Genomic DNA, 26,773 nt, shown 5'->3' with positions numbered 1-26,773 from the left:
CTAATTTTCCAGAGCGAACTCGTCCCGGGGGGGGGAAACTCCAAGATACTTCAACTTGGACTCTTTGGATAGAAACGGGCTTGAAGAGGGAAAGTTATCAAGATGTCTCCCGAAGGTTTGAGGGCGTGGCCGTGACCTCGCCTCTCAGTTTGTTTGGCCATGAAACAGGAAGTGCAGCGTAAATAGACTGAACGTGGTCAGAGCCACCTCAAACTTGATACGCTGCATCAGAGCCTCATCACAGCCATACAACAAGTACAACCATCCGCCATGGCACCACCTGCTGGAAACAGGAAGTGGAGTGTACGTGCTCAGATCTGGCTCTAACTTAACACGTTGCTTGAGAGTTCACGTCTGATCAGTGAAAATACAGTCACAACCATAACGCACTAGCATTAGCATACATGCTAATTGGTATATGCGCTGACATTAGGATACTCGCTAAATAGCATGTGCGCTAAAGTTATCATCCACGCTTGTTAGCATGCGGGCTGATGTTAACATCCACCCTAATTATTCGCGCTAATACGCATACGCACTAATTAGCATACATCTACCCTCTGACCACCAACACTCCCTCTCACAGGCAGTTCAGGGTTTCAGTGTCTTGCCCAAAGACACTTCGGCATGTTGGCAGGTAGAGATGGGAATCGAACCTGCAAACTTCCCATTGGGAGACGACCGCTCTACTCACCGAGCCATGCCGCCCATAATGAGCTAATGAGCATATGCACTAATTAGCATACCCGCAGCTAACAGGAGCCGCAACTATAGCGCCACCTGCTGCAAGCAGGAAGTGAGGAGACATGCACAAAACCCCGACACTCAACACTTTTCAACATGTGCGGGGGTGTGAGGAACCGTTCAACGCTGCTTGCAGCTTGAATTTCCAATGTATTTAACTTTCACATTATTTACGATAGTTTTAGGCCCATTTATGATGTTTTTTCAACTTTAATATAGTTTACGACACTTTAGACTCATTTCTAAATGTCGTAGACTTGTTTACAATGTTTTTTTAAAACTTTCACATCGTTTACGACAGTTTTAGTCTTGCTTGCAAAGTCTTTTTCACTTTTTACATTGTTTACCGACAGTTTTAGCCATTTTTTAAACTCTGTAGCCTCGCTAACCTGTAACCCTTGTAACCATGGTAACTATGAGACCCTGCCTCCCCAGCCCACCCCCTCCAGGTAGAGGCCTCCCCCCAGATAGCGGCGGATCGTGGCTCAGCTGTGGTCCTAGTTTGTCGAGCCTCGGGCTGCCCGGACCCCCCAGACCTGGTCTGGACCTGGACGGACTGGGACCATGACTCCCGGAACCAGGACTCCCAGGACCAGGACTCCCAGGATCAGGATGGTCGGACCGTGCTGCGCCTGCAGGACCTGGCCCTGGACCAGCAGAGGGTGTACGCCTGCCGGGCGCAATGTGGTGGCGTGATCCGGGAGAAACTGGTCCAGGTCTACGTCTACTGTGAGTCAACATACACCTGACATAGATCGGAAACACACTTGTAATATACTGTATATCAAATATAGTGGAAACACACCTGAAATATACATGAAATATGTTGGAAATACTTGAGTAACTATCTAGCCGTGAAACTGATACTAGCTTCATAGCTGAAACTCAAAAAGTGTGTTAAACTGTCAGAAACTAAACTGTCGGAAAGTTTTCCAAAAGTGCAAAACTTTAGTAAACAAGAGATCAGAAACAAATGTACAAACAGGTCTACTGTGAGTTCACACACACACACGCACGCACGCACGCACGCACGCACGCACGCACGCACGCACGCACGCACGCACGCACACACGCACACACACACACACACACACACACACACACACACACACACTCGTCTCACTGGAATCTTAAGTGGGGCTGTTAAGTTATTTGGAAGGGTTTATATACACACACACACACACACACACACACACACACGATTGTAACACACACACACACACTCTCGGGGTCACTTCCTGTTCAGAGTTTCATGCTGAAGAAGCTTCCTGACCTTTGACCTCTGGGTATTTTTCTGCCGAGTCATCGCAGGCCGTCAGAAACCGGAAGTGCCAAGTCATCAGCACAAAACAGGCCACAGCTAACTGTTAGCACTCAGACCGCAATGTGGTTTCATGGACGGAGAGTTAGCTCTGAGGCCAGCATTAGCTTGACTGTGGAGGTACCTGATCTAGACTGTGGAGGTACCTGATCTAGACTGTGGAGGTACCTGATCTTTACTGTGACCTCCGGAGACTGTGGAGGTACCTGATCTAGACTGTGGAGGTACCTGATCTTTACTGTGACCTCCGGAGACTGTGGAGGTACCTGATCTTTACTGTGACCTCTGGAGACTGTGGAAGTACCTGATCTAGACTGTGGAGGTACCTGATCTAGACTGTGGAGGTACCTGATCTTTACTGTGACCTCTGGAGACTGTGGAGGTACCTGATCTAGACTGTGACCTCCGGAGACTGTGGAGGTACCTGATCTAGACTGTGGAGGTACCTGATCTTTACTGTGACCTCTGGAGACTGTGGAGGTACCTGATCTAGACTGTGACCTCCGGAGACTGTGGAGGTACCTGATCTAGACTGTGGCGGTACCTGATCTTTACTGTGACCTCTGGAGACTGTGGAGGTACCTGATCTAGACTGTGACCTCCGGAGACTGTGGAGGTACCTGATCTAGACTGTGGAGGTACCTGCCCCACTTAAAATAATACTTAACTGTTCTGTCCAGTATCCTAGATGAGTGATTGTCAACTGGGGGTCCGCGGACACCTAGTGGTCCGTGGTGTAATTGCAAGGGGTCCGTGAAAATCAAGGATCTCTTAAAAAAGATCCTATGAGAGGTCCTCAGTGGGCGGCGCCTCCTGTCTGGCCGCCGCCCATCAGATGCACATCAAGGTGAACTAAAGTCTGTTTTGTGGTAATAAAAAGTGCTGCTCTACCTTTAATCCTCATCCTACACCGTAGTTGAAGCCAGAGTCTGAGCTCATCTGACGTAATCACGTCAATGCTGCTCCGCTCAGACGTCCACGGATTTCAGTTCCACCACCCTCCAAACCTCCGTCACCAGCAGTGAGTCAGCATTAAACTAAGAACCAAGCTGAGCTGCAGCAGGAAGAGCTTCAGCTGAACTCTGGACTGAACGGGTTAGTTTGATATTACCGACCCATACTAGCTTCAGCTGAACTCTGACTGGACTGAACGGGTTAGTTTGATATTACCGACCCATACTAGATCTGCAGCAGACCAGAGCGGTCAGCAGAGTGGATCAGACCTTCAACTCTCTGCATGCAGCAGCTTTAATACCAACGAGCCTCCAAAGTCCCACAGCCTCAAAACAGAGAACATGAGGTGATACAAGCCCTCTGGGTCTACGCTCTGGGTCTACGCTCTGGGTCTACGCTCTGGGTCTACGCTCTGGGTCTACCCTCTGGGTCTACGCTCTGGGTCTACGCTCTGGGTCTACCCTCTGGGTCTACGCTCTGGGTCTACGCTCTGGGTCTACCCTCTGGGTCTACGCTCTGGGTCTACGCTCTGGGTCTACGCTCTGGGTCTACCCTCTGGGTCTACGCTCTGGGTCTACGCTCTGGGTCTACGCTCTGGGTCTACGCTCTGTCAGCATTGGTACAAGAGAGCAGCAGCAGCATCGAGCTCTCTTGGTGAAAGCTGAGGAACCTTCTGCTGATGCTGAAGTCATGAAAACAATAATTAATCTGGTGGATGAAGTTTGAAGTCTGGAGGAGAAAGGACAGGAACCGGTAGAGGAGCTGTTAAAGGAGCGTTCACACACAGAACCACCACAAGTTTGGCAGGAACCTCAGTTCCTGACCAGGATCAGCATTTTGAGCTGGATTCTAGGATTCAGGGTGGAGGCGTCACTCCGTCACCGACAGTCCCCACCTTTTATCCTGAGCTACAAGCAAGAGCAGGAAACATGGAGGATCACCACCAGTCGTTATGCACCGTCAGCAGTATTGTTCCACCGTGTTACAAACTAATATGTTCACTAGTCTGTCAGGAATGTGCTGAGTCAGGAGAATTGCTTCTATTCAGTTGAGGATTTTGCTATGAGAGACGTGTCCAGCTGCCAGGGGAGGACCAGAGGACATGAGAATCACCGTCTCAGGTGTGTCTGGTGGAGGCTGCGGGTAAGTGAGATCAGCAACTGAGTTTAAAAACATGTGACTCCACCCCCCATGACTCCACCCCCCCAGGTCTTCTCCCAGCAGCTACTGAACAGTGGACACACTCCAGAGCGCTCAGCATTCAGAGAACCTCCATGGAGTTGATCAGAGAGGAGGATGCTGCAGGGAGCGAATGCTGACACTCTGTAGAACACATCACTACTAATCCACACGCTCAGTTACTAACTTCACCAGTACAGCTGGTTCTTGATAAAAGGTGTTCAGGAACATGAGGAACGTCAGAACCATTCCAGAACCATCTTCAGATGCATTAGGTCACATGAAGAACTCAGGAACTCCTGGTGCTGATGTGGAAACACCTTAAAGCAAGTTTTACTGTCTGATAGTACTGCGAGTAGAAGGGTGGAGGATTCAGTTAAACTGTCACTGTCTCCTGTATGTCTGTCTCTGTCTCTTTCTGTCTCCATCTCTCACTGTCTCCGTCTCTCTCTGTCTCTCACTGTCTCCGTCTCTCTCTGTCTCCTGTATGTCTGTCTCCATCTCTCTGTCTCCTGTATGTCTGTCTCCGTATCTCTTTGTCTCCGTCTCTCTCTGTCTCCTGTATGTCTGTCTCCATCTCCGTCTCCATCTCTCACTGTCTCCATCTCCGTCTCCATCTCTCTCTGTCTCCATCTCTCTCTGTCTCCGTCTCTCTCTGTCTCCGTCTCTCTCTGTCTCCTGTATGTCTGTCTCTGTCTCTCTCTGTCTCCGTCTCTCTCTGTCTCCTGTATGTCTGTCTCCATCTCCGTCTCCATCTCTCACTGTCTCCATCTCTCTCTGTCTCCTGTTTGTCTGTCTCTGTCTCTCTCTGTCTCCTGTATGTCTGTCTCCGTCGCTCTCTGTCTCCTGAATGTCTGTCTTTGTCTCTCTCTGTCTCCTGTATGTCTGTCTCCGTATCTCTCTGTCTCCTGTATGTCTCTCTCCGTCTCTCTGTCTCCTGTATGTCTCTCTCCGTCTCTCTGTCTCCTGTATGTCTCTCTCCGTCACTAAATAACTAGATCGCTGCTTTTACTCTCTTTTATCAAGAGTACTTTTCATGTGACCCTCAACACAAGTTTTGAAAATCCCAGGCTTGAATTATTACTACAACCAACTTGAGTACTACTACTATAGTACTAACCATGATAATAGTAATAATAGTAATGATGGTAACATCAGCAGTTAAAACAACTTTTACTGACATAGAGCAAAAAACCTGCGACTGTTCAGACCCTTATTACTAATGACGCTCTGATTCTGCCCCTCTGGGGGACAATAGAGGACCACTGTCCTATGACATTTACACTGGTGGAGGCAGGGGGTCCTCAGGGTTGGTCTTCAATATGCAGGGGGTCCAGGACCCCGAAAAGGTTGAGAACTACTGTCTCAGAGGGAGCAGCTCTGCCGAGTTCAATGGTCCTGAACCCAAGGTTCTCCGAGGTTCTCCAAGGTTCTCCAGGGTTCCTGAGGATGATCTGTCGACCAATCAGAATAGCCGTTTGCATCCAATATTGAAGTGATTGTGGGAGACCAGACAGCAATGTACTGTCCCCAAGAACATATAGTTTTGGACAGAGCAAAAAATTGCCTTTTGATGACATTGACAAGATATCTTTGTATCTTTATCCAATACTGGCTGATGGTCTGACCACAGCTCAGCTACCAGTGGACCTTCAGCCCTACTGGCTGATGTCGGTCTGACCACAGCTCAGGTACCAGTGGACCTTCAGCCCTACTGGCTGATGGTCTGACCACAGCTCAGGTACCAGTGGACCTTCAGCCCTACTGGCTGATGTCGGTCTGACCACAGCTCAGGTACCAGTGGACCTTCAGCCCTACTGGCTGATGTCGGTCTGACCACAGCTCAGGTACCAGTGGACCTTCAGCCCTACTGGCTGATGTCGGTCTGACCACAGCTCAGGTACCAGTGGACCTTCAGCCCTACTGGCTGATGGTCTGACCACAGCTCAGCTACCAGTGGACCTTCAGCCCTACTGGCTGATGGTCTGACCACAGCTCAGGTACCAGTGGACCTTCAGCCCTACTGGCTGATGGTCTGACCACAGCTCAGCTACCAGTGGACCTTCAGCCCTACTGGCTGATGGTCTGACCACAGCTCAGCTACCAGTGGACCTTCAGCCCTACTGGCTGATGGTCTGACCACAGCTCAGCTACCAGTGGACCTTCAGCCCTACTGGCTGATGTCGGTCTGACCACAGCTCAGGTACCAGTGGACCTTCAGCCCTACTGGCTGATGGTCTGACCACAGCTCAGGTACCAGTGGACCTTCAGCCCTACTGGCTGATGTCGGTCTGACCACAGCTCAGGTACCAGTGGACCTTCAGTCCCACCGCACCTCCAACAGGCCTCTGGATCTTTTAGTCCGAGTTTAAAAAGTCAACTCGTCATCCAGTAAAGTCCATGTCATGTGTTAAATTGAACATCACCAGTGGTTTAGCATCAAGCTAACCGTTATCATCAGCCTGTTATAGCATCAAACTAACCCTAGCCCTCCCCCCCTCCCAGCCTTCCCGTTGGACCCGGTCCTGTCGGGTCCAGTCCCCAGCCCGGTCCTGATTGGCCGAGAGGCGGAGCTCCGCTGTGATGTCATTGACGTCTTCTCGTCCAATCAGGCGAGCGTCCGCTGGCTGCAGGGTGACCGGGTCCTGGTGTCTGAGTCATTCCGATTCACTGGGTCGATGCGGAACCTGTCACTGGTCCTCAGGTACCAGGTGGACCATGTAGACCTGGACTTTGACCAGAACTGGGATCTGGTTTTGACCTGCAGCGCCGAGGTCCTGGACCAGAACGGAGACGTTTGGAGGATCAGAGAGACTAGAATCCACCTGGATCTCCAGTGTGAGTCTCAAGTGTGTAACTTTGTGTGCGTGTTATTTTGTGTCTTTTATTTTGTGTGTATTAATGTAATGTGTGTGTGTGTGTGTGTGTGTGTGTGTGTGTGTGTGTGTGTGTGTGTGTGTGTGTGCGTGGTTAGCTCCGCCCACCAGCTCCTCCCTGCAGATACGTCCTGGTTCTGATGTGTTAGAGGGACATCACGTGACCTTCAGCTGTCAATCAGACGGAGCTCCGCCCCCCACACTGGTTCTGAAGAGGGAGGGGACGGAGCTTCAGAGAACTGACCCCGCCTCTTCCTCCTCCTCTCTCACCTTCATCATTTCCTCAGTCGCCCTGGAAGACTCCGCTCAATACACCTGTGAAGCAGCCAATCATCACGGATCCAAGATGGAGGCCGTGAGCCTGAGGGTCAGAGGTCAGAGCTTGCTGGATGTTAACATGCTAACAGAGCTAACTCAAGCTACATGCTAATAGAGCTTACTGAAGCTACATGCTAACAGAGCTAACTGGAAGCTGACATGCTGATAGGGATAACTGGATGCTACATACTAACAGAGCTAACTGGATGCTAACATGCTAATAGACCTAACTGGATGCTACCTGCTAACAGAGCAAAATGGAGCTACATGCTAACAGTGCTAAACTTGAGCTAATAGTAACTTTAGTTTGAGCCTTTTAGCATTAGTTTGTTGCTATTAGCATCAGTGATTGGTCTCATTTTCAGCTATTAGCATTATTTCCAGCTAATGTATCCTTGCAGCTCCTCCACGGAACACAACGGTTACAATTATGCCATCGGACGTCGTCCCTTCGGGAATCAACGTGACGGTTCGCTGCCGCAGCGTGAGTTCGCCACCGGCTGCTGTCACGCTAACGCGGCTCGCCGATGGGACGCAGCATTTCTCTGATGAAGGCGACTTCTTCCTGGTCGCTGTGGGCGACAGAGACTCGGGGCTGTACCGCGTCAATGCTAGCAACCGGCTTGGCTACCAGGTTCAAGTCTTCAGGCTAAAGGTCACAGGTTGGTAGTGTTGTGCTAGTGATTAACTGCATGCTAACAGAAAATGCTAACAGATAAAGCTAACAATTACAACTAAATGCTAATGGCTAGATGCTAACATTATGTTTAGGGGCGACTGTGGCTCGATTGGTAGAGTGGTCGTCTCCCATCTCCGACCACATGTCGAAGTGTCCTTTAGCAAGACACTGAACTCCACACTGCTCCCAGTGGACAGACTGAGCTCTGCATGGCATCTGCCTCCATTGATGTGTGAATGTGTGTGTAAATGGGTGAACATGATTAACGGTGAGGACTGCTTAAGCGGTGTAAAAGTGCTATATAAGTGAAGTGAAATCCATTTTTAACATCTAATGCTAAAAGCTACAAAATATTGCTAACAGGCGAAAGCTTACTGACAGCTACAAATTACTCTTAGCAGCTAATGCTATTAACTATTAACTCCTGCTTCAAGACTCAAACCAAAGCTAACAGCTGCATCTTCATGCTAAGAGCTAATGCAAATCCCTGTTCCCCTTCAGGTCCTGGTCCTGGTCCCAGTCGAGTTCTTCTCGTAGTCCCAGCCGTCTGTTCGCTAGCTGTATTGTTAGCCGCCGCGCTAATCATCGAATACCTGAGGAGATCCAGGAAGAAAGGCTTCTACCAGCTTGCTCTGCAAGCTAGCTCCAGCTAGCATGAGGCTAACTCATCCTCAAACTGTGACTGCAAGGATCGTTAGCATGTGGCTACAACATGTTAGCATGTGGTTACAACCTGTGAATGAACTACAATGTGGTTAGCACATGCTAACATGTGGCTACATCTTATTAATATGTTGCTATAATATTGTAGCCACATACTAACAAGTTATAGACAGACTAGCAATTGGTAGCCACATTTTAGCATGTTTTAGTCACATTTTAGCCTGCTCTACACACATGCTAACATGTTGTAGCCACATTTTGTGTTTACATGTGGCTACCACTTCCTAACGTGGCTACATTTTAACATGTGGCTACAACATGCTAACATGTGGCTGCCATTTGCTAACATGGCTACAACATCTTAGCATGTGACTACTGCTTCCTAACGAGGCTACAACATGTGAGCAGATAGTAGCCGCATGCTAACATGAAACTACTCACTGCTAGCACATATTAGCATGTTGTTTCCACACATTATTATGTCACTACAGCATGCTAATATGTAGCAATAGCACCTGTTAGCTGTTAGCGTGTTGCTACGTGTACCATCTCTGAAGGATTTATGAATAAAGTTGTGTTCAATGACAGTGTCAGAAAAAAAACAGTTTTAATGGAATAAAAGTGTTGTTGTCGTGTTTACTGTGTGTGTGTGTGTGTGTGTGTGTGTGTGCGTGCGTGCGTGCGTGCGTGCGTGTGTGTGTGTGTGTTTGTGTGAGAGAGACAGGAAATTCCAGCCACATTAAAGTGAGAGGTTGCAGCCACACAGTGACACACACACAAAATATAATAACACACACACACACACTCAGTGTTTTTGCTGATTTCGTTGTTTTGTCTTTTTCTCTCGTCTGCTGTTTCTCACTCAATGACCTTTGACCTCTATGTGTCTGAGTGTTTGTGTGTGTGTGTTTCTCCTACTGCCTATGTCTTATTATAGTGTGTGTGTGTTATTTTGTGTTTGTTGCGTGGGTTTTAGTGTGTGTGTTTGAATGTGTTACTGTGTTTTAGTAAGTGTGTATTTTAATATGTGTTTTAGTACGTGTGTGTTATTTTGTATGTCTTCATATAGTTTGTGTTTTCAGTGTGTGTGTGGTGGGGGAGGGAGTTGTGTCTCCTCCTCGTGGACAAACTTGAACATCACATCTAACGCTCACCGAACCAAACGGTCCTTCTTAAGTCACTTCCTGTTTAAGTCCCCGTACTTCCGCTTTTCAGTCCCCGAATTTCCGGTGTGACTGTGATCCGTCAGAGCGCGTTTAGGAGTTAGCTGTTAGCTCCAGTTAGCAGCTGGAGGTTGGACCGGGCTTCATCCGAACCTCCTTCCCGCTGTGGAGCCTCCTTCCCCGACCTGCTCTGCGTCCCGCCCCGCTGTCGTCCACCGTCCCAGAGCTCGTTCTCCCGGAGCTACCAGCGGCTTCCCGCGGGGCTGCCGCGTCTGCAGCTCGGCTCGGTGTCGGGCTGGGACCCGGGCCTCGGACCGGGACATGGACCCGGAGATGCAGTGAAAAGGTGGGTGATGAGCAGTGTGGGGATGTGGAGACTAGTGACCGGGTGACACGCACCGAAGCCCGGGGAGCTGCTTCACCGCAGCCCGACAACCGGTGCAACATCCCGGTGCTGGAGTACTGGTCCTAGAGTCCGAGTCCTGGTCCTGGAGTCCTAGAGTCCGAGTCCTGGTCCTGGAGTCCTGGTCCTGGAGCACAAAAACTGGACTTTACTGTGTTGATTCTACAACATCCAGAACATTCCTCGTTGGGATCTGGGTTCTAGATGATTTCAAGTGGTTCTAGGCAGATTATTGCTTTGCTAACTTACATGATCTGCTCCTTTTTCAGTCATCCTGAGTTTCCCTGAACGCTCCGATGAGCGGGTTCCTTTAAATGTTGGAATTGTGGGGGGACATGAGCTGGTCTCCTTTGGTAAAGGAACCATCAGTGGTTCCTAGGCTAAAGGAGGTTCTAAAGGAAGCATCAGTGGTTCCTAGGCTAAAGGAGGTTCTAAAGGAAGCATCAGTGGTTCCTAGGCTAAAGGAGGTTCTAAAGGAAGCATCAGTGGTTCCTAGGCTAAAGGAGGTTCTAAAGGAAGCATCAGTGGTTCCTAGGCTAAAGGAGGTTCTAAAGGAAGCATCAGTGGTTCCTAGGCTAAAGGAGGTTCTAAAGGAACCATCAGTGGTTCCTAGGCTAAAGGAGGTTCTAAAGGAAGCATCAGTGGTTCCTAGGCTAAAGGAGGTTCTAAAGGAACCATCAGTGGTTCCTAGGCTAAAGGAGGTTCTAAAGGAAGCATCAGTGGTTCCTAAGCTAAAGGAGGTTCTAAAGGAAGCATCAGTGGTTCCTAGGCTAAAACAGGTTATATTTTGTTAGTTTTTATTAAAATCATAATCATAGAAATAACAATTGATTTATTTATTTTTTATTCTGCATTTTGTGTTGCAGGCATATCATCTTTCTTTTTCTTTTTCTTCCCTTATATAGGTCTGTGAAGAAAAATGTAGAAGTCAACCAAATAGAATGGAACTGGAACGAGCAGGAAAAACACAGAAAATGACACCAAAAGCATCCAGATATCTGAACAAAGAAGGAATTTATAGACAAAAGACGTTTACTAATTAGTTAAATTGTCTTAAAGGTAATTAGTACCCAAATCTGTGACGAAAAACTTTTTACATAAAAACACTAGTTTCTTTAATAATCAAGATATCTCAATGAAACTTTCAGGGAAGGTGTGTCTCTTTATACTCTTTATTTTATTTTATTTTTTATTTTTTTTATTTAAAAAAAAAAATATATATATATATTTTTTTTACTTTATTTTATTAACCTTTATTTAACCAGGTTGGTCCCATTGAGAATAAGAACCTGGGAGACCTGACCAGGACAGGCAGCAGCTAAAAGACAAAGCTGCAGACGGAGACACAAGTAGAACCTACAGAGCACTAAAGGTGTCAGCTGTTCAGACCGCCCAGCTAAAACATCTGACACAGTCCACTTCCAAGTCTTTCATCTTACATTTAAAAACATTGAAGGACTCCAGGTCCTTGAGCTTTAAGTCCTTCTGCAGCAGATTCCAGGTCGAAGGGGCAGAACACCCAGAAGCCCTTTTCCCAGCATTTGGGACAGAGAGCATAGAAAGGTCCTGGGACACAAAGAGTACTGTCCAGTACTTCTCTGCAGGATAAAAACACATAGATAACAGGAAGCAGACCTTATAAATAAAGGAGTAGCAGTGCAGGAGCCTACGGCTCGCCAGAGCGGTCCAAGCAACCCGGGAGTACCACTGACAGTGGTGAGTCCCAGCTCTACCAGCAGTGGTGAGTCTGAGCTCTACCAGCAGTGGTGAGTCCCAGCTCTACCAGCAGTGGTGAGTCCCAGCTCTACCAGCAGTGGTGAGTCTGAGCTCTACCAGCAGTGGTGAGTCTGAGCTCTACCAGCAGTGGTGAGTCCCAGCTCTACCAGCAGTGGTGAGTCTGAGCTCTACCAGCAGTGGTGAGTCTGAGCTCTAGCAGCAGTGGTGAGTCCCAGCTCTACCAGCAGTGGTGAGTCCCAGCTCTAGCAGCAGTGGTGAGTCCCAGCTCTAGCAGCAGTGGTGAACCTCCAGGCTGCATGGTGAGCACTATCCACCATATGGAGGCACTGAGCAGAGGCCTTCATATACAAAGATCTCCTTCATCTAAAACAGGAAAACAAGTTGCAGCAACAAGACAATTTTCTACATTAAAAGAAAAACAAATTTGTTTGTAAAATAGAAACTCAGCTTCAGCCTCAGCCTCAGCTTCAGCCTCAGCGTTTCACCAGCGACAGAACACGTGCTTTAACACCGATCACTATGCCCAGGTATTGGTAAGAGTGAAGCACCTCCTGTCCATGAACAGGAGACAATCCAGGGACATTGTGAAGCTCTTTGACCTGCTGAAGAACATCAGCTTCCACTTGTCTGCCTTTAAAACACGTTTCAGTCCGAGCAGTGTGTTCTGAAGGACAGCAAAGGCTTTTTGCACAATTCCACTGCTTGTGCAGGAGATTCAGCACCACAGTACACAATAGTGTCATCAGCATAAAGATGTACAGTGGCATTTGTCACATTTTGACCGAGGTTATTTACATGAATTGTAAATAAAAGTGGAGCGGGCACAGAGCCCTGCGGCACACCCTTGTGGACGGGTATAAACTCTGAGCACACCCCGTCATACCTCAGGCACTGCGACCCACTTCTCAGATAGTTGGAGAACCAGCAACCGCTTCTTCTGAGAGAGCTGAGCTCAGAAGTCTGAGTTCTAGAACCTCATGGTGGACAGTGTCCAGAGCTTTGGACAAATCTTTAAGAAGTGCAGCACAGTGCTGCTTCCTGTCAAGAGCTCCAGAAATCTGGAGGAATATTAATATATATTTTAAGTTTGTTCTTGGTCTGAAATACATTTGATAGTATCAAGATTGGCGCTGCAATAACAAATAACCAATCAAATCCTGTCCCTCCTCCTCTTCCTCCTCTTCCTCCTCCTCTTCCTCCTCCTCATCAACTTGTTTTCTGAACTATAAGAAGTTATGAAACTTTGGGATTAGAAAGTCAAAATAATCAGACAGACGTCGTTTCACCTTTCAAAAGCGTCCCTTAATCCCTTGAAGTTGTTTGTATGTGTTGAAGTTCAGTGAGTTTTTAATGCGTTCTGGAGACGATCTGAATGTTGATGGAAGTGAAAAATTCAAAATGGTGGACGAGGAGTTTTTTGAGGGAATCCAGAGGGATTACGTGACGCTATCCAATCAAAATGTAGATTTTAAAGGTAAGACGCAGCGCGTCACTGACCAAAATGCAGATCATGAATCAGGAAGAAAATATCGGCCGCGGTCTTCACGTACTTATGGTACATGGCAAAAAACTACCAAGCGTCTGAGAATGCAGTCGCCCCCCCTCCCTCATCACCTGCCTGCTGCTGTTTGGTTACAGTGGCTTTGCACTTTTGCTCAGGCGATGGCTTATGTACATCGTACATCAACAGCTTGAAGTTCTCCAGTTGTTCTAGTTTTTATAATGACCTGATTCAAACTACTGCAAGATGCTGTGTAACTGTACTTCATACAAGACTGCTGCTTCTTTTATTAGCTCATATTCAGGCATCATTGTAGATTCCATTACAACATGGTGGTGGAGCACTTGTTTGTCTAAAAAGACTACTACGAGTTACTTCATCCTGTATCGCATGCATCTTAGTATAGTATAGTATAGTATAGTATAGTATAGTATCTACTGGACTGAGTCCAGACTCCTCATAGTTCAAGCTGAGCTCCCTGCATGTGTTCTGATTTGGTACATGTATGTCTCTGCTCTGTGTATTACCAGTCATGAGACAGATGTGTTTCAATAAAATTACATTCAAATGTAATTAAAATGAAACGGTCATAAATTAACCGGAGAAAGACAAATATTCATTTGAGTATCTTCTTGTGCTGCACCTGCCATGTGGCTGTTGTGGAGCAGCCATACCTGGTACGGCAGCCCTGCATAGCAAGGCATGTGGCTGTTGTGGAGCAGCCATACCTGGTACGGCAGCCCTGCATAGCAAGGCATGTGGCTGTTGTGGAGCAGCCATACCTGGTACGGCAGCCCTGCATAGCAAGGCATGTGGCTGTTGTGGAGCACTCAGCTGTGGGGTGAACCCAGCAGGGTCCAGCCTGGAATGTTTGCTGGAGAGAGCTGCCATACCAGGCAGGGCTTAATGTCTGGGGGTTTGGGATCAGTATTAAAGTTTCATTTCAATATCTTCAGTATTCTTTTAGTCTTAAGTTTCCAGTGATATTTACAGTACATGATGATATACTAGCAGAATATAGTTTCTCCAGAGAAATGATCCATAGGTACCTTCTCACTATGTGATCAGTCAAAGTTCTGGGGAGGGTTTGGATGTGAAGACGGGGTGGATGTCAGTACCAAAGCCTGTTCACCACAATATCTTCATGATTCAATGTTTACAGGACTTCACATTAAAAGTTTTGAGATACTTTTTACTTGCTCGGACACATTTTTACTTTAGAAGTTTAATGGAAATTTATAAGCTTGGGTAAAGTATTAATTCGACCATTAAATCCATTGTAATATGTTTCTGTAGTTGTTTTTTAAATAAACTTGAGGTACATTTCACTATAATTAAAAATGACCAGACAAATATAAAAGGATTTCACAAATGATTTTTACAGTTTAACTTCTTTCCATGAGAGTATCCATGCAGGTTCTGACATAGTACTGAAATATTTAGACATTGAGCCTATCACAGTTCATTGACATATTTAATTTATTTACACATTAACAGTCATTTCAATACCTTAGAATAGTTGAAAACAACTATTATATACAAGTACTGCATTCATGATTTAAAGAGAAGAATATAATTCTTGTGCCTACTAGAGAATGATTGACTAGTTTTAGACAGAAAATACATTGTAGTATCATAATTAACTGATAGTATTCAGTGACTAGAGTACACCAATAAAAAGACACAAACTGGTGCATGACAGAGTGCAGTACTGTAGTACACAAACTGACAGAATGTGGATCCAGTTTGTCACTAAAATATTTAGAAAATTCCTGAACATTGAAAAGTTCTTATTCCAGGAGTGTGATGGAGGAACAGCTTCAGGAACTTGCTCCTCTATACTGCAGTAGGGAAGCACTGAGCACGTTTCTTCACTTCTGATAGGATCCTGAATATGTATATCTGCTGATACTATCCTGATACCAGAGCTGTTTGCTTTAATATTATTATTATAATTATTGTTGATGGTATATGAGGCTGTAATAAACTCCTCTCTACAGTAAAGTATGAAATGTACTAATGTATACATGTATTCTCTCTAAAGACACCTTGAGGTTAGTATCAGGACAGAGAAGGAAGCAGTACAAAGACGTCATCATCTCATAATAAACTAGTTCTATCTTTAAAAGCTCAGAAAGACTTTATTAATCCCTGGGGAAACTCTTGAGCAAGGCAGCAGCAACACAATGTTTCCAGCTCTAACGCAGCTCCAACCATTGGGACTATTTTCAGGGAGTTTAGCGTGGAGGAGGACGCAGCTTCAGGGAGGTGTGAATCGCCTGCTGACAGCCTGGAGGAGCTGCTGCTCATTGTTCTGATGTCAGAGCTGTTCTCCTCCCAGAGCTGGAGGCTGAAAACACTGACGTCTGGCTGCAGAGCGCCGCCCTGCTGGACTACGGCTTTGCTAATATCTACGTTGCTGCGTTGCTTTGCTAACATCCACGTTGCTTTGTTGCTTTGCTAACATCCACGTTGCTTTGAAAACATCCACGTTGCTGCGTTGCTTTGCTAACATCCACGTTGCTTTGAAAACATCCACGTTGCTGCGTTGCTTTGCTAACATCCACATTGCTGTGTTGCTTTGCTAACATCCACGTTGCTGCGTTGTTTTGCTAACATCCACGTTGCTGCGTTGTTTTGCTAACATCCACGTTGCTGCGTTGCTTTGCTAACATCCACGTTGCTGTGTTGCTTTCCTAACATTGCATGTTGCTGTGTTGCTTTCCTAACATTGCATGTTGCTGTGTTGCTTTGCTAACATCCACGTTGCTGTGTTGCTTTGCTAACATCCACATTGCTGCATTGCTTTGCTAACATTGCACGTTGCTGTGTTGCTTTGCTAACATCCACGTTGCTGCGTTGTTTTGCTAACATCCACGTTGCTGCGTTGCTTTGCTAACATCCACGTTGCTGCGTTGCTTTGCTAACATTGCATGTTGCTGTGTTGCTTTCCTAACATTGCATGTTGCTGTGTTGCTTTGCTAACATCCACGTTGCTGTGTTGCTTTGCTAACATCCACGTTGCTGCATTGCTTTGCTAACATTGCACGTTGCTGTGTTGCTTTGAAAACATTGCATGTTGCTGTGTTGCTTTGCTAACGTCCACGTTGCTGCGTTGCTTTGCTAACATCCACAGTGCTGTGTTGCTTTGAAAACATTGCACGTTGCTGTGCTGCTTTGTTAACATCCACGTTGCTAACATCCACGTTGCTACGTTGCTTTGCTAACATCCACGTTGCTGCGTTGCTTTGCTAACATTGCATGTTGCTGTGTTGCTTTCCTAACATTGTATGTTGCTGTGTTGCTTTGCTAACATCCACGTTGCTGTGTTGCTTTGCTAACATCCACGTTGCTGCATTGCTTTGCTAACATTGCACGTTGCTGTGTTGCTTTGCTGACATCCACGTTGCTGTGTTGCTTTGAAAACATTGCATGTTGCTGTGTTGCTTTGCTAACGTCCACGTTGCTGCGTTGCTTTGCTAACATCCACAGTGCTGTGTTGCTTTAAAAACATTGCACGTTGCTGTGTTGCTTTGAAAACATTGCACGTTGCTATTGCTTTGCTAACATCCACGTTGCTGTGCTGCTTTGCTAACATCCACGTTGCTAACATCCACGTTGCTACGTTGCTTTGCTAACATCCACGTTGCTGTGTTGCTTTGTGGTGTTTTGAGACTAAAATCCGCCGAAATTTTGGATCCGTGAATTATGTTGATATCAGAACCCGATACCGATACTGGATCGGATCGGCCCTGTCCCTAAAAACCACGAGCCCGTTCGGGCAAAGTGGGCAGATGATTCACTTGCCCGAGCAAAACTTTTACTAGCCCCGGATGGTCGGACAGTTCTTGATGTCGAGCCCTGTATTAGGAGACAGGAGGGGCTAGTAGGAGACAGGAGGGGCTAGTAGGAGACAGGAGGGGCTATTAGGAGACAGGAGGGGCTATTAGGATGCACGCAAGGGATTGGGAGGATTCTAAGGACCTGATTTGGGAGTGGTCTGAAGACAGTAACTGGGAGTGGTCTGAAGAGGAATTGGGAGGAGTCACAGTATCTGGTGTCTTGGTCTCCAGGATAGCTCCAGGCGGGACACCATGTCGGAGAACCAGGCTAACAACAACAACGTCCCGCTCAACAACAACAACATGGGGCCTGGACCCGGGAACCGTATCCGGAACCCCAACCCCAATCCACTGATCAACGTGCGGGACCGCCTCTTCCACGCCCTCTTCTTCAAGATGGCCGTCACCTACGCTCGCCTCTTCCCGCCGTCCTTCAGGAGAGTCTTCGAGTTCTTCGTCCTGCTCAAGGTGACGCCCGCTTGTTGTGTACTGTTGTTTACTGGAGTCTATACGACGACTCTAGATTAACATACCAGGATATCTTTGTTACCTGGATTAACATACCAGGATATCGTTCTGTTACCTAGATTAACATATCAGGATATCTTTGTTACCTAGATTAACATACCAGGATATCGTTCTGTTACCTAGATTAACATACCAGGAAATCTCTGTTACCTGTTAATCCAGGTAACAGAGATATCCTCGTACTCTGTACTAGGAATTAGGGATGTCCCGATCACACTTTCTGGCCCCCGATACCGATCCGATTTTTGAGAATTGAGTATCGGCCGATACCGATACTTTTCCGATCCGATACTTCCATTACTATTACAAATATACTCAATAGTGTGTTTCTGGAGCGACTAAGACGTCTGAAGCTAGAAGTACTATTGGCAGAAGCTTCGTTTACCTAGAAATTATTGTAAAACTCACTTATTGAATCAAAATTCTTCTCAGAACGACTTAAACATAAATACTCTCAGGCTCCAATGTAACTTCTTTGTGTATTAAATTCCAGTTTACCTTAAAGCAGTATGAGAGGTTTGACCTGAATGTCACTAAACTTTTACATTTCAATGTGAATTATAAACACTTCATTCTACTTCAAAGTGGTAAAACCTGTTTGACTAAAGTACTCTGAACATAGTACTCTCAAAAACTTATTCAGAATATCCCAGTCTCCCTTCAAACTAGAGGAACCTTCTGGGTTCTTGTTTCACCATATCGCTCCCCTGTGGGGACTGAGCCTTTATTTTAAAATCCTTTATTTTGAAATCCTTTATTTTGAAATCCCTTTTTTTAAATCCTTTATTTTAAAATCCTTTATTTTAAAGCCGCACTGAGTTTTCTGCTTCGCTGCGGCTTTTTCTTTAGTTGTTGTTGTAAACTGAGGAACATCCACACGACACTGTGACTCCCCAAACAACAAGAACACAGAAGAAGACAGACCACATAGAGATATAGAAGTAGACTCCTGAACATAAACACATAACCCACTATATATCACTCTAGTTTTATAGGTCTATGGCCCCGCTCCGCCTGCTTCTAGCTTCTGCAGCTCCACCCGAGCTTCTAGTCCCTGATTGTTGTGGTTATTAGGTGACGTAGTGGACCGCGTTTTTCTTTTTTCTTTTTTTCTTAAGATCGGTTGGGTGATCGGCTGGATTTGCTGATTCCCGATCACTCACAAATCACTAATATCGGCTCTGATCCGATATCTACCGATCTGATCGGGACATCCCTACTAGGAACCTGATCAACATATCTAGGATATCTTTCTGTTACCTGGATTAACATAGCAGGATATCTTTCTGTTACCTGGATTAACATAGCAGGATATCTCTGTTACCTGGATTAACATAGCAGGATATCTCTGTTACCTAGATTAACATAGCAGGATATCTCTGTTACCTGGATTAATATACCAGGATATCTTTCTGTTACCTAGATTAACATAGCAGGATATCTCTGTTACCTGGATTAATATACCAGGATATCTTTCTGTTACCTGGATTAACATAGCAGGATATCTCTGTTACCTGGATTAACATACCAGGATATCTTTCTGTTACCTGGATTAACATACCAGGAAATTTCTGTTACCTGGATTAACATACCAGGATATCTTTCTGTTACCTGGATTAACATACCAGGAAATTTCTGTTACCTGGATTAACATACCAGGATATCTTTCTGTTACCTGGATTAACATACCAGGAAATCTTTCTGTTACCTGTTAATCCAGGTAACAGAAATTTCCTGGTATGTTAATCCCGGTTCCTAGTACAGTGGCCTGTACTAGGAACCCTGATCAACATATCCAGGATCTCTCTGTTTCCTGGTTGACTGATCCAGATGTACATGATCCTGATCACCGTTACTACAGATTACAGCAGATTATCAACTCTCTGGTTCATCCCAGACCTACGTGTGCGCGTTCACGTGGAAGGGACGGAGTTTGCAGCGTCTGACCAATCACACTCAGGGAGAAATCCTGCAGAGCAGTTTACAGATTACTGAAGGAGCAGTTATTCTCTGAGATTATGAAGAATTCAAACACATCCAGCAGCTCAAAGCAACACTGCTGCTGCAGCCAAAGCCAGAACCTTCCTGCCTCTTTAATGTGTGACTTAGTGAGATTATAAGATCTTAATTTATCAGCCATATAAACGGACTGTGATCACTCAGTTCCACTTTATTCCAGCAGAACGGTTCCAGGCAGAACTTCCTCACTGCTCTTCTTTTACTTTACATTCTCCATCACTGGTTCTGAGGCGGAGGTTCTCTTGTGTTTCCTGTTGGAATATTAATTCATCACCGTGACGACAGGAGGAGTTCTGGTTCCATGAGTTCATGGTTCTGCAGTTCTGTCAGGTGTGATCATGAACCTCATTATTCCAGATCAACAGACTTGGAACAAGTCAAGAACAAGAACCTCCTTCAGAGCCTCAGTGACCAGGACTCCTCTCCTCTTTGTTCAGCCCTGAACCTGCCCACCAATCACCATCAGTTAAGAATGGGCGGGGCATTTTCAAGAGATCTGATTGGTCAGGAGGCGGAGCTCTGACCTCTTATCCAGAACATAACCTGCACCGGAGCAGGTTATGTTCTAGAGAACATATAACATATAAGAGAAAATCCAGCTTCATAGTAGAGAAAGCCAGAGTTAATCCTGAAGTTATCTGGTTAAGAGAAAATCCAGCTTCATAGTAGAGAAAGCCAGAGTAAATCCTGAAGTTATCTGGTTAAGAGAAAATCCAGCTTCATAGTACAGAAAACCAGAGTTAATCCTGAAGTTATCTGGTTAAGAGAGAATCCAGCTTCATAGTACAGAAAACCAGAGTAAATCCTGAAGTTATCTGGTTAAGAGAAAATCCAGCTTCATAGTACAGAAAACCAGAGTTAATCCTGAAGTTATCTAGATAAGAGAAAATCCAGCTTCATAGTACAGAAAACCAGAGTTAATCCTGAAGTTATCTGGATAAGAGAAAATCCAGCTTCATAGTACAGGCCTATGGTCTCTGATATTTATTCTGGCCTACCTCCACATGGCCATGTTATTTATTTGTTTACAGGCCCTGCTGGTGTTGTTTATCCTGGCCTACCTCCACATGGCCATGTTATTTATTTGTTTACAGGCCCTGCTGGTGTTGTTTATCCTGGCCTACCTCCACATGGCCATGTTATTTATTTGTTTACAGGCCCTGCTGGTGTTGTTTATCCTGGCCTACATCCACATGGCGTTCTCTCGCTCGCCCATCGACTGCCTGCAGGCGGTGAGAGAGCGTTGGCCACGCGACGGCGTCCTGCGGGTGGAGATCCAGCGGAACTCCAGCAGAGCGTCGGTCTTCCTGCACCACCTCCATGCCCCGCCCCCTTTCCGGGAGCAGGAGAGGGCGGGGCCAGAGACTGCAGGGGGCGGGGCCAGCCCCCCACAGGAGGTCGAACAAGAAGATGAGCAGGAAGAGGAGGAGATGAGCGTCGGCGTGTTCCACAACAGCTCAGTGCAGGTGGGCAAGGCCTCGTAACCTAGCAACATGCTAATGATAGCGAGCTAACGACTAAAGCGCTGTGCAGGTGGCTGCACAGCTCTGGCTGTCACTCCAATGGGGACAGTTTGGGGTTCAGTGTCTTGCCAAAGGACACTTCGGCATGTAGGCAGGCAGAGATGGGAATCGAACCTGCAACATTCCGTTTGGGAGACGACCGCTCTACCAACCAAGCTATGCCGCCCCAAAATATGCTAATGACAGCGAGCTAACCATTAAAGCTCTGTGCTGCTGGGCGGAGCCAAGTAACCTAGCAACATGCAAATGATGGCGAGCTAACGACTAAGGCTCCGCCCACCTGCATGGAACTTATCAGCCTAGCAACATGCAACAGCAGGCTAACAATAATAGATGAACGACAACAATCTGTCATTGGGATGTTAGAATAATGTTGTTGGCTACCAAAACGACAACGAGCGAACTAACACAAAGCTGTCGTTTGCCTGCCATTGGTCACCTGCCGTCATTAGCGTTTTACCGTTAGCGCATCATTAGCCTGCACATAATCGTTAGCATGTCACCGTTGGCATGCTGTCATTAGAATTTCGCAAGCACGTCGATGATACTACATTGTCATTCGTAAACTGTGGTTAGCATGCTGTGGTTATCAGGCTGTAGTTAGCATGTTCTTTGCATAGCGACGTGAGATCACAGTATGCTAGCAACATGCCAATGAGCTCATGCTAACTCTCAGTTTGAACTGGACCTGGAGCCACGCCTGAAGCCGTCTGTGATTGGAGGAGGAGGGAGCGGAACCAACAGCAGCCAGGATGTCTCCTTCAGTCAGAGCCCCAAAGGTAAGACCTGTGACCCCGCCTACTACACCCTGACCCCGCCCACACCTACTCGGACCCGCCCACACTTCACTTTCTGTATAAGTGATAAAAATTAAAGGACAATTCAAGGAAACTTATATTGAATAAAAGAAAAATGTAAGTATAAAAAAGGATTTTAAAATAAAAAAAGGCAACAAAAAAAAGTTAATTAAACTAAATTAAAAGACTCTTCCTGCTGTTTCATTAAACTCCACCCCCTTCCTTGTTTTCCAGCGTGGCCTCAGGAGGAGTACATGGTGGAGTATTCTCTGGAGTATGGCTTCCTGCGACTCTCCCAGAGCACCCGGCAACGACTCAACATCCCCGTCATGGTCGTCACCCTCGGTAACCGCGAGCACACTAACATACTAAGCAACACGTTAAGCAACATACTTCAACAGAGACTCAACATCCATGTCATGCTCGTCACCCTCGGTAACTGCTACAGCATTACCTACTAGCATGTTTATAGCCACACGCTAACCGCTAGCATGCCAAGCAGCATACGCTAACAGCCACATGCTAACCTCAACACGTTAACAGTGAGCAAATGACAGGATGTCAACATATGCTAACCGCGAGTGCTAACGGTTAACCACACGTTAACAGCAAGGCAAATGATGGAATGCTAACCACCACATGCTACCCACCACACGTTAACAGCAAGGCTAATGATCGGATGCTAACCAATACATGCTAAACACCACATGCTAGCAGCAAGGCTAATGATGTGATGCGTTTTCCTGTGCAGACCCAATGAAGGACGAGTGTTTTGGCGATGGCTTCAGCCGCTTCCTGCTAGACGAGTTTCTGGGCTACGATGACATCCTGATGTCCAGCGTCAAGGCGCTAGCTGAGAACGAGGAGAACAAAGGTATGGACAGTAGCGTGCCGTGGTGTTTCAGTCAGGGCCAACAGTAACAATGTCTAACAGGAGGTTTGGACCGTGCGAGTCCCGCGTTCTACTGTCATGCATGTGCGCTCGTCTGTCTGTGTGAATGACAATAACAGGCTATGCAGAGATGAATGAACGGAGCGATATGGTCAAACCAAAACCTGATGTATTTTAATTGTATGGGAAACATCACTTTACAATCAAAAATAGCACCAAATACCAACAGCAGCGCCAATCTAATCCAGAGAAAGTAAAAAAAATTAACCGAGCACCCACCATCACTTATAGATGAAATCCATCCCGATGTAAAATGCTGCACAAAGCCTTTGTTGGTCTGAGTTCGACCTTCCATTGTTGCTGTCGGTCTTCCTCTCCTCACAGTTTCCATTTCTTCTTCAAACGAGCTCCTTGAAAAAGGCCCAGAAGCAGGTTCGCCATCGTATCACCTGAGCTAGATGTTAAATTCGCCGCCATCACCTCCAGAACATCAGATAATTACAGTGCGTCATCACCACCTGCTCATGGGCCAATCAGTGACGCTCATTTCAATGATGACACCCAGACCAGCACTAGAAACTCTGCTCGCCCTGGGGCGTTCCGTCAATAACATCACAATCTGATTGGCTGATGATCCTGTCACTCAACATTTTAAGCCAATAGCCGCATCCAGCTTCCATCAGAAGTTAGCGATGCAGTTCCTGCTGTGATGCGTTTAGAGGACGTAGGAGATTTGAGCTCCTCAAAATAGAACCAGTCATTTTCTGGATAAAGTTGCAGACTGAACAAGCAGCCTAATTGATTCCAGACACAGATTTCAGAATCACTTTTTGATTAAAATAAAAAAAACAATCATTTTTGACGGGGCTTGCAGTGCTAGCAGTGCTGCCCCTGACTGCTCACCACTGCGTATGGACGCGGTAATGCGAAATGCGTTAAGAAAATAGCTAAGTTAAAAACCCCAAAAAAAGACATCAATAATTCAAACACTGAATATGCAAAAGAAAATAGCCAAGTTAAAATGTTAAAAAAAAACAATGTGAAAAATGCTAAATATGCTCTGAAATAGCAACTTTAAACCATAAACATTAGGGTGGCCAACTCCCTGGAAAAAGATCAGGGGCTCCTCCCTGGCAGGCCGGCCGGCCCGTTCACCGTTCCTGGCCTGGTGAATTTCTTTTAGCTTTTTTTTTTCTGTGTATGAAACACTTTATTTACTATCTGTGTTGAGGAATACAACCTCTGTTGCTGATTAATTTTGCCTGACTGACCACTACAGGGCTCCGGTCAGAGAGCACACCAGACATCAGATGAATTTCAGTCCTTTAGTGAGGGAATCATATGAACGGTGGAGCATTCTGCATACAACACAGAGAACGGAGCATGCAGTAAACAAACATTCACTATAACATCAAATCATGTCCATAAACACGTAATATCTATAAACATTGGGTAACTTCACATTACCAGACATTGAAACATAAACTGAGTCAAGTCAACCTGGTTAGCTCAATGCTAATCGCGATAATGCTAAGGCACAAAACGAACATTCTATAGAACATAAATCCCTCCAGGAACCCAACAACACGACTACAAACGGTAGGAGACATGTACACATTCTTTTCACAGCAATATTAACATCGCTCACGTCGTCAGTGACTGCTTCACCGCCGTAAACATGTTAGCTTCAGACCGTGCATAGGAGGAAGGAAGTGCCCACTCGGCCTTTAACAATAAAAGCGCCCACTTCAGAATAAAAGCGGGAAGCCACAATCCACTATAACTTGGAGAATTCTTAACAATCTGAGTCGAACCTGAATTTTAGTAAATGCATATTATTTGTGATATGAACACATTGCAAACAAATTATGTAGCAATTTATTTTATTGCAAAATACCAACATTAAAATCAACTAAAAATGAACTTAAAATTTTATAAATGAATAGAAAACCATAGAAAACAGAACATTCCTGTAATAATGCACATTTAGTACAATAAGAAAAGTGCAAACAGGAAGTCTGTGGAAAAGTTGTAAACATAGAATATTTGTTCCTCCAGGTGAACGACAGCCGGCTGCAGCTGAAGTCAAAAATAAATAAAGATTAAACTCATGAACTCAAAAGCTCAACGCTCCATCATGTACACTAGAAAAAATAACTCATTGGATTAAGTCAATTGTATTTTAGGCAGGTTTCTATGGAGGTATTATTGGTGAAAAAGGTTTGTGTACTTGTAAAAGTGAATTTGTAGTCGTGTACCTGTAGAACTGTTTTCTCTCCACAAATACAACTCCACACTTACAAGTCACAAATGTTTGATTACAGGAGCACAAATCCTGTTTTATAAGTCACAGATTAAAGAAAACTGTCATGCTGATATTTTTCCTCTAATTGTTGCAGTACATCTGATGAAAAACACACTTGTGTACCTGTATCGATGTGAAGTTCTTCCACACAAGTCACAGGTTGTTTTCTTCATCTTGGCTCTCAGCTGAGAAATCTGGTGAAAAAGACCTGTGCGTTCAGTCAGTGGAGAAAAAGGCGGTGCTTATCTGAGATTGACGGATTTCACAGCCAATCAGGAGAGAGGGTTTTGTCCCACAGCCAATCAGAAGAGAGGAGCTTTTCTGTTTTGATGCCGAAACGGAGGAAATAAGTGACGGGACGTGAAATTTTTCCAGCTTCGCTTCGAAGTTAATGTATTAAAGGCCAATTCATATTCCAAAAGAACAAGACGGCAGTGCGGGGTCCTGCCGAACAAAATGATGTTTCTTACTCCGATAAGAAGCTGTCGAACTTGCAAGCCACGCCCCCTCACAACAGGCCACACCCCCTCACAGCAGCCACACTCCTCTGATTGTGGGTCAGAAGTCTCTCTCCTCCGATTGGCTGTGAAATCCGTCAATCTCAGATAAGCACTGCCTTTTTCTCCACTGACTGAACACACAGGTCTTTTTCACCAGATTTCTCAGCTGAGAGCCGCGGTGAAGAAAACAACCTGTGACTTGTGAGGAAGAACTTCACATCGATACAGGTAAATAAAATCTTAACAGGATGTACAATGGAGGTCACATTTTAATTACAACAATGTAATGAATAACATTTAAATAACAGAATTTTCGAAAGAAGAGTATATGACAACACAATTGGCTTAAAAGAATGTAGTAAGTTGAAATATTACAAACATATCTGTACTTAAGACTCAATAAATCGCTATTTAAGGTACATTAATATTTGGGGGAGAAATGTGCCGTGTTTTACAATCAGGTAAAAAGGACTGCTGCGGGAGGAGCTTGTACAGAATAATGATCGCTGTCTCACCAAAACCAAGGCTCTTGAGAATGGGCTTTTACAATTTGTTGGTAAAATAAAATACTTTTGAGAACTAAAACTGAGGTTCAAACTACAAAGCCAATCAAACCCTTACAAAAAGCACTCAATCACCTCAAGAATTCATTGTCACAAAATGACTAAAATGAAAGTCGACATTTTGAAAATATGTGATTTTGATTGGGCAGCGACAACATCAAATATAATGACAAAGCTTTGTTCTGTCGCCCACACCTTTATCACAGTTCAGACCAGGATCACTTCACTGCAGACCAAACTGAGTTCATTACGATGCAGGGAAAGTT

General features: G+C 45.6%; 2 protein-coding genes across 4 annotated transcripts in view; both read left to right on the top strand.

Moving 5' to 3' along the window:
* vcam1b (vascular cell adhesion molecule 1b) overlaps positions 1–9,369 on the top strand; it is a 20,682-nt gene extending 11,313 nt beyond the window's left edge. The window contains exons 5-9 of the mRNA XM_080473394.1: positions 1,180–1,473; positions 6,704–7,036; positions 7,173–7,448; positions 7,794–8,054; positions 8,573–9,369. Coding sequence (XP_080329520.1) covers positions 1,180–1,473; positions 6,704–7,036; positions 7,173–7,448; positions 7,794–8,054; positions 8,573–8,724 — 1,316 coding nt within the window. The 3' untranslated portion in view covers positions 8,725–9,369. The remainder of the gene's footprint in view (positions 1–1,179; positions 1,474–6,703; positions 7,037–7,172; positions 7,449–7,793; positions 8,055–8,572) is intronic.
* A 563-nt stretch (positions 9,370–9,932) lies between these two features.
* tmem259 (transmembrane protein 259) overlaps positions 9,933–26,773 on the top strand; it is a 34,533-nt gene continuing 17,692 nt past the window's right edge. For all 3 annotated transcript variants that reach the window (XR_013935715.1, XM_080473395.1, XM_080473396.1), the window contains exons 1-6: positions 9,933–10,243; positions 17,612–17,848; positions 21,085–21,393; positions 22,127–22,229; positions 22,482–22,592; positions 22,999–23,121. Coding sequence is in view for 2 of the 3 variants with exons in the window: in XM_080473395.1 (XP_080329521.1) it covers positions 17,633–17,848; positions 21,085–21,393; positions 22,127–22,229; positions 22,482–22,592; positions 22,999–23,121 (862 nt within the window). In the remaining variant the exon portion in view is untranslated. The remainder of the gene's footprint in view (positions 10,244–17,611; positions 17,849–21,084; positions 21,394–22,126; positions 22,230–22,481; positions 22,593–22,998; positions 23,122–26,773) is intronic.

This window comes from Lipophrys pholis, assembly GCF_963383615.2.
Source record: "Lipophrys pholis genome assembly, chromosome: 10".
Classification (NCBI taxonomy): Eukaryota; Metazoa; Chordata; class Actinopteri; order Blenniiformes; family Blenniidae; genus Lipophrys; species Lipophrys pholis.
This window is presented reverse-complemented; position numbering and strand designations above follow the sequence as displayed.